We start from the raw sequence: 19068 nt of genomic DNA on the forward strand, positions 1-19068 counted from the left end.
CCTATCCGGATGCAAAGAGGGTAATTGGGAAATTAGAATAGCATCACTTGTATTTGAACTTCAATACTTGCAAGGGAGGTTAGTGGTAGACAATCCAACCCCTAACTTCATCCATTATATTACTAGTTTAGTTTAGAGTAGTTTAGTTTACATTTGAGCATTTATTTTAATTTGGTTCACCACTCTATCCAACAAACAATTTTACTATCACCACAATGCACATACTCACCATAAGCCTAGATTTTCTTGTGAATTTAGGTTTGTGATTGTACATTTGCATATTCTAGCTCTCCTTAGGTTAACACCCTAGCTAGTGAAAGGAATCCAATCCTCGTGGGTTCGACAACCTTTCTTAAATCTCTATACTATTACTTGTACCTATTATACTTGAGGGTGGCTATTTAGCTAACATAAATAGACAAAGTAAAATACTTAAATAAAAACCAATCCCAAAGGGCTAACACGCTCTCTAGGAAGCCCAAGATGAGGCCCAAAGGCCCTATCCTAGACCCAAAGAGAGCAAGCCAACCCAATAGGCAAGCTTGACTGCAGCCATGATCCACGACTATCGCATTGAGTCTCCCACTTGGACCAAATTGCGCCACCACAACCACCGTGTCTAGACTGCACCCTACTAGGAAGACGAGAAAGGAGTCACCTGACAGAGTCATCACCCAGAACAAAAGGCAATCATCATCAACCTACAAAACCCGATCAAATATAGTAGTAACCAAACCACCGCCGACAACAAGAGATAGAGGTCATTTCCAAGCCAAAGCCGAAAGATCAAAAACTCAAACCCTCGCAGGGCTTCATCCTCTTTCTATAGATATGTGGTGTCTGAGGAGCACCCCATAATTTCTTGACAGCTAAATTTGTATTTGAGGCTACCATGCACAAACCTAGTGTGGAGATCGACCATTGAAGGCTAGAGTTAGTGTCGATGGGATCCATCGATGTTGAGAGCCAAGCCAAAGAGGACTAGGGTTTATGGAGAGCGGCCCTGTGTCCATGGGAAGAGAATTTAATACATGTTGAACTTGTTGTATCATGAATGCATGTATATATCATATTTTAACTTTAAATAGTGTAATGGCAACATAATTGCCTTTGAGTTGGTTTGTGTTGTTTCTAATAGTGGTGCAGATTATTCTAACTTTTTTTTTTTTTTTTGGTTACAACAGAGAATACAAAGGGGAATGAAACCCAGAAAAACAGAAAGAAAAAACTGAAAGCAAAGAACATAAGTAAATAAAAGCTCCGAGAAGACTCAAGGAGGAGGTCCACTTGCATCGAAAAGTAAGATTCGCATTAGGGAGGGAGGGGGATTGGTTACCCAGTCCGCCGGGCACACCCTGCGCGATGCCATCCCTGCGACAAAATCTGCAGCAGCGTTGGCATGTCTACTGGTCCAAAGCCAGTTAACTCGATCGAAACGACTAGCCGATGCTCGAATATCTGCAACAACATGCGTGGCAGTCCAATCAATCGACGAAAAGGGGTTTAAAAAAGTTGAAATCAAGACCAAGGAGTCAGATTCCAGCTGAAAAGAAGAAAGGGATAAAGAGGATGCAAGAGAAAGACCGAGTCTGATCGCCATGGCTTCAGCTGCAATAGCTGAGGAGGCATGAGTTGACTTGGAAGATCCTCCAAGAATGTTTCCATTGGAATCCCGTAGCAAGGTTCCCAGCCCACAAGCCAAAGAGATGGGATCCCAAGCGGCATCGGTATTTATTTTCAGTGTGCCTGGGGCGGGAGCTTTCCAATTTGCAGGTTGTGCAAGATCAAGAGTTGGCCTCATGAAGTTGGGGGAGAGAACCCTTTGAGGGATCATGAGAAATTCTGTTGAAGCAGAAAAGGCTCTTGAGGCAACAGAGATAGAGGACGGAGCTTCACAATTGAAGATACAATGGCATCTGTGTTTCCAAATGAACCAAAGTAAGAACAGAGCATGGGTTTGGAAGGCCGTATCAGCAGGGGAAGAAATCCCATTCAGATTAAACACAGTAAAGATCCACCGATCAAGGGATGTGATGGATTGGGGATCTATCCTATACGAAAGAGGGTGACAAAACCATGTCTTCATTGCCCAAGGGCATAGGGAACAGGACATGTTCAATAGATTCAGGGTGCGACTCACAGAGAGTGCAGATTGGAGACAAAGCCAGGTGTCTGTGATGTCTATTGTTGTTAGTTGCCAAAGCATTTGAGAGAGCTCGCCACATGAAATGTTTGATGCGTGGAGTTATCTTTACCTTCCAGAGCCACTTCCAAATATTTTTGTGAATGGTATACGATTGGTGCGGGTGAGCTGCGAGATGGGGGACTGAGGCATTCAACCTGGTATCATATCCCGATCTCACAGAGTACATGCCTGAAGTGGTTGCCGACCAAATTAGTGAATCCAATCCATCAGGGCCACCAAAAGGGGTAGCTCTTATAGCATTGATAGCCTCGGAGGGGAGGTGAGGTGTGAATTCATGAGTATTGAAGTCAATGAAGTCAGTGACTGGAACATCCGGTGCATTATGGGGCATAAAGGCTTGGAGGTTGAGGGAAGGGAATCTGGGGATCCAGTTATCTCGCCAAAAGTTAATGGAGGAACCAGAGCCAACCTGCCAAATGCACCTAGAAGTGAGAATAGACCGACCTTCCAGCAGACTAGACCATGCCCAGGAGGGGGAAGATCCTCTAGTTGCTTCAAAGAAAGAGCAGTAGGGAAAATAAAGGTGCTTCAGGACACGGACCCAAAGCGCATTGGGATTAGACAGGATTCTCCAACCCTGTTTTGCTAGAAGGGCCAGATTGAAAGTCTCAATGCTTCTAAAACTTAAACCACCATCAGATTTTGGGAGACCAAGGGAGGACCAATTCTTCCAGTGTATGCCCGAAGAAGTATCATTACCCCACCAAAAGTTTGCAAAAGCGGAATTGATTTGGTTGCAAAGAGTAGTAGGGAATTTGAAAACTGACATTGGGTAGGCAGGGATTGCCATGGCCACTGATTTGATCATGATTTCTTTTCCAGCTTGGGAGAGAGTTGAAGCATTCCATCCAGAGATCTTCTTTTCAATGTTTTCCTTGACATAGGCAAGAGCTGACACCTTTGAGCGGCCCCAAATTGTAGGCAGCCCAAGGTATAAACCCAGATTAAGAACGGGTTTCATACCCAAAACCATACTGATGAGATTAACAATTTCAGGGGGAGTGTTGGGGCTGAAAAATAAAGAGGACTTCTGTGTATTGATGGATTGACCTGAGGCTGAACAGTAGTGATGTAAAGTATCAGATAGAACCTCACAATTATACAAAGTGGCCTTGAGGAAAAAGATCGAATCATCCGCAAAGAAGAGGTGACTGACCATCGGTCCATCGGAATTCAATTTTACCGTATCCAGGAGATTAGCCTCACAAATCTTCCTTATCATAGTGGACAACACATCATTAATAAATAAGAACAGGAACGGGGACAGAGGGTCTCCCTGTCTTAGTCCACGAGATGGTTTGAATTTTCGACCCGGAGCACCATTAACAAGGATAGCCAATGAAACAGACATAACACAGGACATAACTAACCTGACCCAGTTTCGATGGAAGCCCATTTTGAGGAGAACCGCTTCCAGAAATTGCCAGTCCACACGGTCATAAGCCTTGTTCATGTCAAGTTTGATTGCAAATTCCCCCCCCCTGATCCTGACTTCAGCAACTTGAGGTGATGAAAAAGTTCATGAGCCACCATGATGTTATCTTGGATTTGGCGGCCAGAAATGAATGCGGACTGATTTTCCGAAATGAGTAGTGGCATAAAAGGTTTCAATCTGTTGGACATGATCTTTGTCAAGATTTTGTAGGCAAAGTTACACAGGGCAATGGGACGGAATTGGGAAGCTGACTGGGGTACTTCCAGCTTAGGAATCAACGCAATAAACACTACACCAAAACTGGTCTTTTACGGCCCACCATGTGCGCCGTAAAAGCCTATTTACGGCGCACAAAAACACGCTGTAAAAGCTCGCGCCGTGAAAGACCATGGGTCTTTTACGGCATGCAAAAATGCGTCATAAAAGAATAAGTAACACGCCATAAAAGTAGTTCCACAACCATCATTTAGGTCATTTACTACCCACATTGCACGCCGTAAAAGTCCTCATATTAAAGGCGTACACAGCACGCCGTAAAAGAGTGGCTAAACTCCTAGTTAAGGCACACACTGCCGCCGTAAATGAGGTATGTTCAAACAAAAAAAAAAATTTCCTTTTTCCTCAAATATCATACTCATATTACCCTCATTGTAATTAATTTCATTTATAAAGTAACAACTGGAAATGTATTAGTAAAACTCATTACATCAATCAATTAAAGTCATATCCCTAAACCCTAAACATATTTGAAGTTACCTAACTACAACAGAGGAATTTAAGCAAGTTCATTGTTATACTATAACTGCCTTTGGTTTCCTTTCAATATGCTTCTGTTTCCATGTCCTTCCCTTCTCTGCTGAGCTTTTATTCTCGTCACTCAACTAATAGCTAGCATTGAGCTTTCATCCAACCTATCAACTAGAAACAAACAGCTTCTATCAACATACTTTAAAAGTTTAAATCATCACTTCAATCATATATAAATGAACTGAAGCTTTTAGTTGCAAGGTGTACAAACTTTTGAATTTGATCACTTACATATCACACTAAGATTGCACATACTGACCTCTTCTTTTGTCCAAGGTATCAATTGTTTGAATGTACCAGTGATCGATTCATCTAGTATAGCAAAAGACCTCATTGATCCTATTAAAAATATCATACAGAGGATGTCATTCACCAAGTAAAAACATAAGGTAATTAACTAATAGGACTTTCCAAACAAACATTGCTTACTTTATTTTCTTAATGAACACTAAAGACTATCAGTGGACTCTTTACCTCAAGATTGTTAAGAGTCACACTACACATACGATTAATAGAATTCAGTAAAAATTAATATGTACAAGGATCCCTAGGAATGTGTTAATACTAGATATGCATTATGTTCTACCATTCCTTTTTCCATCATATCCCTTGGGCTTCTTTACACTTTTCCACAGGCAGATACAACGACAAAGAAATACATGTAAAAAAATGAGCCTTGATACTTACCAACAGCAACTTTTGTAAGCCCAGGAAGGTCAAGATGTGTCAAGTTGATAACTGCCAGGAATCAAACATAAATTTGTTATGTCAGTAGAAGAGAAGAAGAAAATGTGGTAATCACAACACTACTACTCTCACAATCCGTGGCTAGGTCACTCATTCAACAATGTGGCACACTTTAGTTCTAGTTATACTAGTTTTGGAAATCCTGAAAAAGCCTTCCATCTTATCTGTTTATCATTTTAAGAAATGTGATAATATGCAAAACTTGAGTAGATTTTCCTAAGATTGTAAATGACATTTGAAACAAGATTGTCAAATCCAAGACAAATTACTATGTTAACAGTCTATGAATACCTCCACACATTCTTTCTCATTCCAATTCCCAAAGTGCCGGATGCAAAATAAGTACAAGCAAACAAATCAAGTACCCATTATCTTACCATTAGGAGAATATATGCTAAGATGAATTGGAACACTGGAGATCATTTGCTGCGGCCAGTTTCACGATCTGTCTAGTCTGAAATTTCCTTTCTTACAGCAGCTGTACATACATAATCAATATTGGCATGTTAGTCGTGTGAAGAAAATAAACAAGTAAACAAAAAAGATTAATCAAGCTACTGATTTTCATTTTATTATTCCTTGAGATATACTTTGAAAGTGTAATATGGAAACCTTACTGATATGGATACCAATAAAATTTAAATAGAATTGAAACATAGCAAATTAAATCCAAACGAGCAAAATCAGAAAAAGAATAAGCTCAGCTTGGCTTGTTTCCATGACTGAGCTTGAGCTTAGCTTGGACGCTTCGTACAACTCAGTGACAAATAATCAAACAAATAAAGATGTGCGATTAAATAGAGTAATGGACCACCCAGAGGCTTAATATGAACTTGGGAGGTGACATTAAGCTATTAAGTAATATGGACTCTATAGTCTATACCTTACTAAGTCAATATCACAGATTCAAAGTAGACGAGCATGCAACTCTTATATCTAACATCAATCACTAAACTTTTACTTTGGAAGGCTTCTGATGGACCCAAATTTAAAAACAAGCCTTCTCATTCTAAAAATTTGATTCATTTCAAATTCTTTCAGAAATTATGCCTCTTATATCTAACATTGATCACTACACTTTTGCTTTGGAAAGGCTTCTTGTCTTTCGCTCAAAATGGATCTATTTTTTAAAACAAGCCATCTGATTATACAAAAAATTGCAATCCTAAAACCCAGAAACTAACAAGCCAAGTTTAATTATATAAAAAACCATATATCATTCTGAAGAAGAACCTATTCAGTCTTCCAACAGGAAATCGTTCCCTGCTTTCTGTTACTACAGGTAAATAATTGACCTATCAAACAACTGATGAGCAGCAAGGCTTGCTTCCAAATCTTACTAAAGTATGTCTTGCAGCATAGAAATAACCCATCAGAACCCAAGCTGTAAAAGTAAATTGGACACCAATATTTATCCTTTCCCCACCGCTAACATACCAAAGGTAGAGGAAGCAGCTCATAGTACACTCTGTAAAACTGACTATGCTAGGATTGCTGATAGCTTGAAAGCTATTTCAATGCTTCTGCTTAACACAATAATCATACTCTCTATCTTCATCGCTAAGCAAATTATGCAACAGACTTCAATCAAGCAAAGCATTCACATAGCATCTACTAAGAAATAGGTTATACAGCTGACCAAAGCAGAGTCCGAATACCTGGATCAATCAGAGAGAAAAGAGAAGGTGGAGGAATGAATCGGGAGCTGACCTGGCCACCAACGGCAGCGATGGAGGGAAGCGAGTCCCAAAGAGTCGGTAATGCGCTAGCTTCGCCGTGGTCACCGAGAGCTGTGCAAGCTCTTTGGATTTTGTTGACCAGTGAGCGGTGACGGAGGGAGCTACGAACGGGGTGGGAGTCAAATCGCGTGGATCTGAGAAAACATTCACGATTCGGAAAAGGTAGATCTGCTATGGGGATTGTGACGGTGATGAGTCGGCTAGACAGAAATAGAGAAAGGAGGTGTGGGGATGTTCGAGAGTATTTGAAAACTTAGACCTGAGCTGCTCAATAACCAGTAGAAAATTATGAAAATCAAAAACCCAAAAAGAGAATTGGAATAGCAATTGGAAGAGGGAAATTTCGCGAGAGAGCCGTGTTGGGCGTCTGAGAGGAGAGAGGTTTCGTTTTCGATGAGCACCTTTATTTCCTTTCACAGAACAAAAGAAAAAAAGGTGGGAAGTTTAAGTTTGGCGAAAAAAATTGAGCGGGCAACACAGTTTGATACCACCTCCATTTGCGGCGCACAACTAATGCACGCACTAAATACCTCATCCTCATTTACGGCATGCAACCAAAGAATGCCGTAAATACCTCTACATAATACTACATTTATGGCGTGCTACCAATGCAAGCCGTAAATAACTCATGACAGGATCTTATTTACGGCGCACTTTTAAAGCACGCCGTAAATAACTCTATGTAACACTACATTTACGGCATGCATTAATTGCACGCCGTAAATTACTAATTTTTACGGCACACATGTATGCACGCCGTAAATTTTAGGCGGTAAAAGCCCAGATTTCTTGTAGTGAAAAGTAGAGTTAAATTGCTCCAAGATTGAGGAAGAGGCACATGATTGAGCAGTAGCTTCATGGACCACATTTTTGACAATGTCCCAATAAGTTTGGTAGAAGGTTCCGGAGAAACCGTCGGGGCCCGGGGCCTTTAAAGCACCCAAATCAAAAACAGCTTCTTTGACCTCCTGAATGGAAATATCAGCCAAAAGTGCCGCATTCATTTCCACAGTGACGACTGGATCAACAAAATCAAGGACAGTTTGCATGTGATCAGTGGGAGAAGCCGCATATATCTCCCGGAAGAAGAGATTTAAATGATTAACAATGTCACTCTGATTTGTTAACCCCAAATACCGGATTCATTCTTGAGTCTTAGAATCTTATTTCTTCGACGATGCATAATAGTTGCCTGGTGGAAGTAACGAGTGTTGAGATCACCATGTGCAAGCCAAGAAACTCTTGAACGCTGTTTCCAGTATAATTCCTCCAGAGACCAGTGAGAGTTAATATCCGCTGCAGCAGAAGTAATCTGCTGATGAGCATCAGGAAGATCTGATTCTAGTAGGGACTGAATTCTCTTTTGGCAGCCGACAACTTGTTGAGCAAAATTTGGGAAAGTGTTCTTTGCCCAGGGCGAGAGAGCAGACTTGCATCTATCAAGATTTGTTGCCCAAATCTGAGCAGCGGGCTTTGCAATCGATGAGGTAGCTTGCCAACAAGAGCGAACTAAGTCAAAACTTGCTGGATGAGTGGTCCACAGGTGCTCGAAGCGGAAGATTGGGGGAGGCTTCAACTCATATGGATTTGTATCGAGCATGATTGGTCGGTGATCCGATCCAAGAAGAGGTAAATGAAATACCTGAGATCGGGGTTGGCTTGTGATCCATTCATTATTTGCCAGAGCTCTGTCTAACCGTTCTTTGATTACAATCTTGCCATGATGAAAGTAGAACCAGGTATAATCCGGACCATGAAAAAGAAGATCCGATAGTTGTGAGTGGTTGAGGAAATCTTTGAACAAGTTGATCCTCCAACGGGGTTGCGGAAGACCTCCCCATTTTTCATGCAACCACAAAATTTCATTGAAATCCCCCAAGCACAACCAAGGTAGGGCATGAGCAGAGAAAGTTGAGTAGAGAGAACGCCAAAAGGCTACTTTTTTATTAACATGGGGGTTCCCATACATCCAAGAAACATTACAATGGAAAGCATCAGAAGTAAAACAGACAGTAGTATTTATATAGTTAACTGAGGCTGTTATAGTAGAGACATGAACTGAGTTGTTCCAAAAGAGAGCAAGACCACCACCACCATTTCGAGATGGATTAACCACAAACAAGTGATCAAACAGTAGTTGTTTTTTCCAAAAATTGAGCACCCGCTCTTGCTGTCCAGTCTCCATAATAAAAAGCATCGAGGGGTTGTGACATTTGACCAAACGTCGCAGTGTTTTCCCCGTCAGGTCCACCCCAAGGCCCGGACAGTTCCATGGAAGCAGCCTCATGGAGACCCCGTTGCTGCATCAGGCCAGCCACCGGTGCCTTGATCAGTGTGAGGATCCTGATCCGATCCCCTGCCATTACCTCCCAAAATAGAAGACTTGGGTGTTCTTGTGGAGGACCTGGACCTCAAACAAAGTTTGGTTTTGGCCTCCAATGCTTCTCTAGCTCATGTTAGACGATCTGCCAATCATGTGGCTCATCAACTTGCACAATTAGCTAGAAATATAGATATCTTTAACTAACTAATTGTGAGGGGCCCATGAGTTATTAACATGTTGTTAATGATCTTTTTTTTTTTTTTTTTTTAATTTAGGACATGGAGAGCATGCGCTTGTTGTCTAGCGACAACAGCGCAGCCCCAGGGCTAGTGTATCTAACTTATGCTCTAACTTTCTTCCCAACAGTCATTTAATTGCAAATGTTGGGATCGCAATTAAATGATGACGACAAATTTATTTTGTTATCCCAAAACGAGAGACATGCTCACCCAAGGGACAATGTCAAAGGACAGGTGAATATGTCGACTGAAAACAGTTACACAATTTCATATTATTATAATTTCAATTCTTAAATTTAATATATATGGATGACATGCACTAATTACTCACATTCTCTTAACTAAGAACCAATTGACTAAGAATGCCTGAAACTAATTTGGAAAGGAAAAAGAAAAAAAAAATTTCTTTTTTTCCAAACTTCTATAAATACTCACTCCATCACCTCCATTTCTCACATCAAAATTTTCTCAAATTTTACTTCTCCATCTTTTTTACTTTTCAGATTATTCTTCCATCAAATTTTTGAGGAACAAGCAAATAGGATGTGATTGACGTCTGAAAACAGTTGCACAATTTCAAGTTAATATAATTTCAGCTTTAATGTTTAAGGGAGTCATTTAAATGAGAACCACTAAAATGAGGACTAGTTGAGAACTTTCTAATCAACGATTTTGGAGACCAACTTTTCAATTACATTACTGTAAATCAACCACTAGATGTTTATGTATGCATGAGTAGAACACTTTTGAAAATTTCCTTCCAAATTGCTAATCGTTAAGGTACCGAACTAGATCAAATTAATGGACGAACCAAATCTGTCAAACATGAACCGTTCATGTTTATAACTGATAAATCACTATTATGAATGCCTTAACGATTTTCAATTTGGTTGAAAAATTGCATGAATGATCTACACATAAATATCTAAACATCGACCTGTTGATTTGCAGAAATGTGATCGAAAAGTGAGTCTCACACAAAAGTCCTCAACTAGTCCTCATTTTAGTGATCCTCATTAGAATGACTCCCTTATGTTTAATATATATGGCTAACAAACATTTATTCCTCTCAGTCTCTTAACTAATGGGCAAGTAAGAAAGTATGCCCAAAGCTAATCTGAAAAGTTAAAAAATATATATATATATATATATATTTTTTTTTTTTTTTCAAAACTTCTATGAATGGTCATTCCCTCACCTCCATTTCTCACACTAATTTCTCAAATTTTACTTTTCCATCTTATTCTTCCATCAACTTTTATTCTTCAATTCTCATTCGACACTGTGAGGTCCGGGGTTTAATCAAAAAATCGATGAAGAAATTCAATCGTGTTAGCCATGGGCACGTATTACCGTATACACAATCAATGACATATGTCAATCACACACAATGTTATGTGAATAAGTTCTTGCTAATTATATAAAGATGAGTTTTTTTTTTTTTGATCAAGAAGAACTTCATTAATAATGAACTGCTTACAACGAGTTTTAGGCAACATCTCTTACAAAAAAATGGCCACTAGACTTCACACTGAAACTCTAAAATGACTGACTCAAGGAGCTAAAAAAGGCCCCGACTCCAAACATGCACTACAACTATATGACAAAGACAACAAAAGCAGGAGCAACTCACTTGTGTCAACACTAACTCGCCATCCAAAGTCCACCTGACCAGCTTTTGATCGACTAAGCCTTATAAAGATGAGTTGATAAAAAAAATTATATATTGAATAAATTATTTTCTAATATCAAATAGTGTACCACTAATCTCATTTATAAATTAATTAATTAAATTTTAAGTTTTGTTTTAGAGAAACAGGAATTGAGAGAAAATCGCTGTGTATTCTCATTGATAATAGGGGTCTCTTTATATAGAGGATTACAATGCATAGAATCCGAATCATACAAGGAAAGGTAATCATACATTGAATATGAATATCTAAATTATTCTAATTAAACCCTATTACCACTAGGTCAAGTAACCTAAAGTTTGGGTCAGACACACAAATAAGGATTTACTTGAACAAGTTTAATCTTATTTTTAATCAATGACATTTAAATCCTGACCGGCATGCCAATTGCCATTTATTACTTCTTTTTGTAACTGAAGTCAACAACTTTTGATAAATAATGGATTGACAATTGCCAATTTGATAAGTAGATTAATAATTGCTCTCCGTGTATTTACTCTGATAAAAAAAAATTATTTTATTATACATTGACATTTCCCTCTTAAAATCTATATCGACAGACCAGAAATCCCATGCTCCCTGACTATGGCTTGCGGCCTCCATCTTCTACACTAGTAAGTTTTCGGGCATCTATGACCAAACATAATAATTTACTTGGTTTTTTTCTCTTTTTGTTGGGGGAGTATTTTTCTTTCTTAAGAAAACAAGGACGTGAGGGAAACCAATTTCAGAACTAGAACGTGGTTTCCATACCGAATTCAAATCACACGCCAAGTTGCAGGTTTGAATTTGGTAAACTATTGTTTGGCACCAAGTTTAAGACTCCACAATATCAGCAGCCAGATTGCACTGGTGGAGGATACGATTTCCAAGTCTTGAATTAACTTGGAGGCCACATCAGAGTTTCTGAATTGAGAAAGTGTTGGAACTAAATCAGTAGGGAAGTTTCAAATGGTTTAGCTTAATAGACGTGCTTCCCTGAGAAACACTTTCACAGAAGCACTTGGAATTTGGACTCCTGAATGTAGCGACTAAGGATCCTAGGGAAACTGTGATAACATGTCTAGTGTTCATGCAGTTTCATTTTACACAATCCTTGTTACAATCATGTAAGTTCACACTATAAGATAGAAGCCATCAAGGAAATTGAATCCCTTTTCCTCTAGGTTTTCTCATTTTGATAGCTCAAAAAGGCAGCTTGAATATCCTGCACCTCTTAGGCATGCTACAGAGTCGAAAATCTGTTGCTATGTATAAGCTTTAAGCTACCTAAAAATAATATGCATCTCATTCAAAATGTATGTTTTTGAGGAAAGTTCATATATTGTTTGAGTTTCAAAGCAGACCAGTATCAAGAAAATAATTAATTATAAAATTAAAATCTACCCGGCAACTACTTCCTCCTGTTTCCAACACTACTGCACAAGAGATGGGTGTTAGCAGCTCACCTATACAACAACCATTTATACCATCAGCCATCCTCCCTGTCTAACCCACTTTGTGTTCCTCCTACACAGCACCGCCACTGAAAACATGTAATGCAGCAGTTTGGTCCTGCACATTTCGGGCATTTGGGCCGCCAGCAACATTTTATGCAGCTCGGCTTCCAGCAAGAGAAGCATGTCGGCTTCCAGCAAGAGAAGCATGTCGGCTTGCAGCAAGAGAAGCATTTCGGCTTGCAGCAAGAGAAGCATTTCGGCTTGCAGCTAGAGAAGCATTTCGGCTTCCAGCAAGAGAAGCATTTCGGCTTGCAGCAAGAGAAGCATTTCGGCTTGCAGCAAGAGAAGCAGTTCGGCATGCAGCAAGAGGAGCAGTTCGGCATGCAGCAAGAGGAGCAGTTCGGCTTGCAGCAAGAGGAGCAGTTCGGCTTGCAGCAAGAGGAGCAGTTCGGCTTGCAGCAAGAGGAGCAGTTCGGCTTGCAGCAAGAGGAGCATTTCGGCTTGCAGCAAGAGAAGCAGTTCGGCATGCAGCAAGAGGAGCAGTTCGGCTTGCAGCAAGAGGAGCATTTCGGCTTGCAGCAAGAGAAGCAGTTAGGCATGCAGCAAGAGGAGCAGTTCGGCTTGCAGCAAGAGAAGCATTTCGGCTTGCAGCAAGAGGAGCAGTTCGGCATGCAGCAAGAGGAGCAGTTCGGCTTGCAGCAAGAGGAGCATTTCGGCTTGCAGCAAGAGAAGCAGTTCGGCTTGCAGCAAGAGAAGCATTTCGGCTTCCAGCAAGAGAAGCAGTTCGGCTTGCAGCAAGAGGAGCAGTTCGGCTTGCAGCAAGAGGAGCAGTTCGGCTTGCAGCAAGAGGAGCATTTCGGCTTCCAGCATGAGCATTTTACACATTTTGGTATCGAACATTCAAAGCATTTAGGTTGGCAGACTTTAATTCTACAGTAATGGCTTGCACATGATCTCTTGTGCACATGCATGTTCTGTCGGATCTTTTTGAGACGGATTTCTGTGGTTATGTTCTCCATTTCTTGGATAAACCTGCAAAGATGGCGGATGTAATCAGGGTAAAGCTCCAAGTTGCAGTGCCCACCTCCTTTAATCCACAAAGGCTCATACGGATCCCTTGCCATTTTCCAAAGTCCATTGCCATGTAACCAATTCACAATATCATCTTCTGTACCCTGAAAGATAGTTTTTCGATACATTTCAGCTTACAATTATGATAAGGCATATCAAATGAAATTAAAATGATTACAGAAACTACTTAAATAATCATGGAAATATATGTTTAGAAAATAGGAAAATCATTCGAACTGACCTTAGGTTGTCAACCTACAGAGCCAGCCAAATTTTTAAGGTCATCATGAGTATAGTAATCAATTAACAATCATCAAAATAGCAAAAGACCAGTCTAGACAAAAAGCTAAGCATTTTCATATCGACACATATATCGGCATGCTTTCGGTGACCATTGGTGTCTCATGATGCTTTTAATAGAAGGGAATAGGCATAATCAAGTGATTACAATCTAATAATACTGTTCAACTAAGGCTTTGAGATTCTGCTTTAACCTCAGGTTAGTATCCATAAGGATGTTGTCTTTCATCAACATGTTGGACAGTAAGATGTGATGATAGATACAATAGTTCTGTTTTAAATGTTTAAAATAAGAAATAACATAGCTTATGTCTAACGGGGAAATAAGCATCTCAATTATAGGATTGGCTCCACTCTTGCAAGCCTTGCTAGCACGTACCTTTATTCTCATACTTTCATCTCCTCAGTCAAAAGTAAACTTATGTTACAACTGATTCCTTTCTTTCCATCAGGAACTCAAATTTCTTTTAACACATACACCAATCTAAATTTCTAACATAATCACCTAGAATACTTAACCATCAATCTATCAATTTTATCACCATTGAGTTGAGATGCTAAGATCAGAAATATGACGTATGACATTTGAAAATTCAAGAATCTCAAGGACTGGTGACCCAAGAGTCGGGTTTTATCTTTGATAAAAAATAAAATAAAATAAATGCCACGTTACATCTACTAGTATTAGATAATATGTCTCAGGAAATTGAATCCTTGGTGTTTGTCGTACATAGTTTATTTGAGTCAAATGATTGATGATTCAGTGATTCCTGTTTCCAACACAGATCAGAAAAAATGTAGTAATAACCTAAAATGTGAATAAGCATATAATGGAAAAGCATAAAACCTAAATATAGCCAATTTGAGGTGTATTCAATGTCCTATAAATAAATGAGTTATAAGGGTTCAATACACGAGACATACAAAAGCCAGAGTTTATCAACTTATACCCTTATGGGCCGGATCCATTTGTGGGAAATTAAAGTTTAATTAGGCCAAAAAAGTTATTCATATACTTCTAGAAAAGTGAGAAATGCCTATACTCAGCTGAATTCAAAATGGGGTTACTAAATAAAATGTTGACTGTCTGTTGAACTAAATGATGCATGCTGCAGAAGATGCATAGAAACAATTAATCAAACCAAGAAATTCAACTGGATTGAACAAGTAAATCTTAAGCAATCCTAAAGAAATATCAAGCTAACAACAGTTTCACAGAAGCGGAAAAAAAATTCATTCTCATGGTCGTGTATCCAACATTACATTTTCAACCAGACCAAGAAAACATGAGATTTATAGTGATCAATTCAAGAAGCACTTACATGTATCACTAGCACAGGGCACTTCACTTTCCGAATTTTATTGATGTTCTGCATACATAAGAATAGCACCATACTCGCATAAGCAAAGCATAATACTCTAGTCTTGCCAGTTTACTACATTAATCATTCTCAGAGTCTACTAATTGTACATCAATATAACAAAAATACTGTCATTCTATATGGTAGGCCGTCCAAGAATCAAGTTGATGCTAGACATCTATTACCGGACTAGCCAAGATATAAGACCATACCTTATAAATGTCAAAGCAGAATGTGAATTTTACATGGCAGACAACACGAAGGCCGGAGAGAATTGCACTGTGCAGAACTACACCCCTTAGTCTTGGTAGTTTAGATGCCAAGTGGAGTGTTGGTCCACTTCCAACTGACTGCCCATACAAGATCAAATCTTCCTGGCTAACTCCATATTCGGTCTCAAGGCACTCATATACTGCCTCTATGTCAGCATATGTGTTTTCCTCACTTGGCTGGATTCCAGTAATAAGAAGTCATAATTAAATACTTCCATTGACACTTTTAAAGGACATGAGCTGTTTAAGATTTAATGATGACAAGAAAAACCAGAAATAGTGAACTAATTAGTAAGCACGTGTAATGTTATCGCATAAAATGAACAGATACCTCCAATTTTCAAGAAAAGCAACTAAAAAGTTGTAAAATCCAAAACATCAAGGCAGTCTAATATTTTGAATAGCCAATCAATACACGTATTCTTTCTATAATGCTTTGTATACATTAACCATACCCAGCAACATTTAGCTAATTTGTGTTGATATTATCATATTTGTCGCGGTGTTTAAAGCTTAAATGCAAGGAAACTCCATTAAACACATGACCAAATTCAGTTACAGTTGTTCAATTGTGAGTTAATACATGACTCAAAAACCAGTACAAAACTTCTGCAATTATTGACATATCTGGAATAAGACACGTGACCAAATTCAGTTACAGTTGTTCAATTGTGAGTTAATACATGACTCAGAAACCAGTCCAAAACTTCTGCAATTATTGACATATCTAGAATAAGACATATGCCTTCAGCCTTGGGGGTGTCTCTGTATGCATAGTCTCTTCAACATGCAGATATCTACAATATTCTACCCCATTGCTCACTTATGCCGTAGGCTTTTTACATAATCCCGCCAAAAGACCTTCTACCTTCTAAATTTTAGAAACTACGTGAAAAACCACTCATGATGATATGAATTATCTATTTAATGGTTAATCACTTTGATGGTTTGGCGCAATTCCAATTCCTCCAATGAATTATTTAGCGTGGAATATCAGTATTAAAGGCATCTTTTTGGTCTGCATCATTATATATTGCTTGAAATATTTGAAACAGGGTAGAAGTACAATAAGTTTCACATGATATACAATAAGATTATTGTGGGCTACCTTGCCAGTAGAGGCTCCATAGCCAGAATAGTCATATCTGCATACAAAATTCAGCACTCTATGAACATCAAACCCAATCAAGGAAATGGCAGGGAATAGGAGAAGCACTATTAATTAAAAATTATTAGCAATGTGATCGATATTAATTGACATGTTGATCGCATTGCACCTAACATCAGTGAAATATGAATAGTACAACCCAGCATGAAAAGCTGGGAAGCACACAAAATTTGACCGACAAATTTCTTAACAAGGAAAATAAAGACAAGAAATTGGGCATTCACAAATCTGGAAACCCCATTTACACGCAAAGTGCTTATGACTTCAATCATGTACTCAATCATAGGTTTCACGTCATAATTGCGAAGAACAGAGTTAGAATTCCAAAGACACAGATCATAGAGGACCCTATTTCAGTTCTCAGTAAAAGGCAACTCTTGTGAACCAAAACACGAAAAAGAGAAGGGGGAAAGTGAAAGATAGATCTGAAGAGCCCTGAGGCACAAATTTCCAAGAGAAAAAGAAACAGTAAAGCTGCATCTCCAATTCTCCATATCCAAATAGAACAATAAAACCCATTTACTTTATACAAGGAGAAAAGGTAATAAAAGAGAAAAGAGAAAGGTCGAAAAAGCCTGATAAGAACTAACATCTAGGGAAACCATTAACTGTGCCTTATTCACTTTCACTTTGATTTGCTGTTACTGGACAAACAAGAAAAGACATTGAATTATACAGTGTGACAATAGTTGAAGGTAAGAGATTTAAACATTCACAGATCTAAGCCCATCAAACCAGACCCACCGGAAGTTTTCAACTTAGGAAAGGTAGTAAATCAAATTAAACTCAACTTAACAGCATCAACTGTTGAGTAAAAACAAAAATGAAATCCCACAAACAAATAATAAGCTCACAAACAAAAGGGAACTTTTTTAAAGCCAAGAGATTGTTAAAGATGCTAGATTTGCAAACTCCATGGACCATGAAGCTTAGAAACAGAACCCAGAACCCAAAATCCACACATTTTGGGACCCAATAAACCAAAATGAAAATGGCTGAAAACAAAGAGAAAACGACTAACCCAATGAGATTGACCCTGAGAGCGACCTTGAGCTGGACAAAGAGATCATAGAGTTGACCAAGGTCAGCAGCATTGCCATGAGAGTAAAGCAGAGTGAGACGAGCATATGGGTTTCTGAGATAAAAAGCGACAATCTTGCTGCCGCGTTTGTTGTCAATGAGCAAAACGTCGAGGGAGTTGTCGTCGGTGTGAGGGAGAGGAAACGACGTGGAGGTGGAGGCGGAGGCTACGACGCTGAGCTTGCCGTCGTTTTCCCGGTTGTGGATCTTGTAGGTGGGAGGAGATGGAGGGAAGAAGGCGAACTTGGCAGCCAAGGTAGAGCACATGCACCCCATTCACAAAACCCAGAATGAGATTCAAGCTTCAGAACAACAACCCAGCTCATTGAGTGAGGACAAGAGAAGAATGCATTTGAGGGATTGAAATGGGTTTTTGGCTTTTGGGGTTTAAGGTGATTGTTGGGAGTTTCCACTAAAAAGTTGGTTTGGGGTTTTGTGTCTTGTTTTGTTTAGCTGCAAGTGTGTAAGGTGAGGTCATGAGTGAGTTGGGTTTCTGAGACTAGTGCAGAGTTCCCAGAGAGAGAGAGAGAGAGAGAGAGAGAAGGGGGGATGAAACTGCAGAGGTTGTGTAACTAGTGTGGTGGAGTGTTGTTGAGGGAGAGTGGAAAAAAGGTCAGTGAAATTTAAGTGCATGACTTCATAGCTTGTCAGGTGGAGACTGTGCAGAGCAGCCAAGCAAGTCAAGATTTGCATCTCTTCTCTCTGGCTGGCTCACAACAGGGACATCTCATTCATTTGGCCATTTTTGGACTCTCTCTTTCCCTGTACTGCCTATGTAATAATTAGTATTTTTGATTAAAAAATTGTTATATATATCAAAGAACTTGGATCCTTTTTTCATTTTATTTTTAGGACCTTTGGTGGATTGGTGGATAAGTGGGAAAGAATCAGATATTAAAGGAGGAATATGTGGATATAATTAGTGCTTATCTTGGTGTCTAAGATGTCATTAAGTTCTCTTGTCATGATTAATTTGTATTCAGGTGCAGGCTAGAAACATAATCATGGTGGTGAATTAGTGTTGGATTGAGAATGATTATTGTTGGAGTGATAGGGGGAAATTCATTTTCTTATGAAAGGAGGGGGGGGGGCATTAGTGTCAAATAAGTATATTACTTGTTTGCTAGCGCTATTTGATCATTCCAATTTGAATATCAGATTTCTAAGAGAAAAAAGAAAAGAAAAAAGAT

At 39.2% G+C, this 19068-nt stretch overlaps 3 protein-coding genes across 6 annotated transcripts; all 3 read right to left on the reverse strand.

Annotated features, from left to right (window-relative positions):
• Positions 1-1270: 1270 nt before the first annotated feature.
• On the reverse strand, positions 1271-3659 carry LOC133744694 (uncharacterized). The gene is made up of 2 exons (XM_062172760.1): positions 2256-3659; positions 1271-2080 (listed from the first exon to the last, which is right to left on the reverse strand). Exons 1-2 carry the CDS (start codon positions 3657-3659, stop codon positions 1271-1273), a joined length of 2214 nt encoding a protein of 737 aa, XP_062028744.1.
• A 605-nt stretch (positions 3660-4264) lies between these two features.
• On the reverse strand, positions 4265-7415 carry LOC133746306 (phragmoplastin DRP1A-like). Of its 4 annotated transcripts, none has more exons than XR_009864059.1 (5): positions 6906-7415; positions 5573-5673; positions 5136-5186; positions 4708-4787; positions 4265-4552 (listed from the first exon to the last, which is right to left on the reverse strand). XR_009864059.1 is itself a non-coding variant. In XM_062174487.1 (5 exons), the coding sequence occupies exons 2-5, from the start codon at positions 5616-5618 to the stop codon at positions 4530-4532; spliced, it is 228 nt and encodes a 75-aa protein (XP_062030471.1). In that variant the 5' UTR covers positions 5619-5673; positions 6906-7415; the 3' UTR covers positions 4265-4529. The 4 variants fall into 4 exon arrangements, 2 of the variants coding, with proteins under 2 accessions (XP_062030471.1, XP_062030470.1); XR_009864058.1 differs by having other exon boundaries at positions 4265-4559; XM_062174487.1 differs by having other exon boundaries at positions 4680-4787.
• A 5038-nt stretch (positions 7416-12453) lies between these two features.
• Positions 12454-18614, reverse strand: LOC133745917 (uncharacterized). The gene is made up of 5 exons (XM_062174076.1): positions 17820-18614; positions 16739-16775; positions 15571-15807; positions 15320-15367; positions 12454-13801 (listed from the first exon to the last, which is right to left on the reverse strand). Exons 1-5 carry the CDS (start codon positions 18152-18154, stop codon positions 12659-12661), a joined length of 1800 nt encoding a protein of 599 aa, XP_062030060.1. The 5' UTR covers positions 18155-18614; the 3' UTR covers positions 12454-12658.
• Between the last annotated feature and the right edge of the window lie 454 nt (positions 18615-19068).

The sequence above is a fragment of the Rosa rugosa genome, chromosome 4, assembly GCF_958449725.1.
Source record: "Rosa rugosa chromosome 4, drRosRugo1.1, whole genome shotgun sequence".
Lineage (NCBI taxonomy): Eukaryota > Viridiplantae > Streptophyta > Magnoliopsida > Rosales > Rosaceae > Rosa > Rosa rugosa.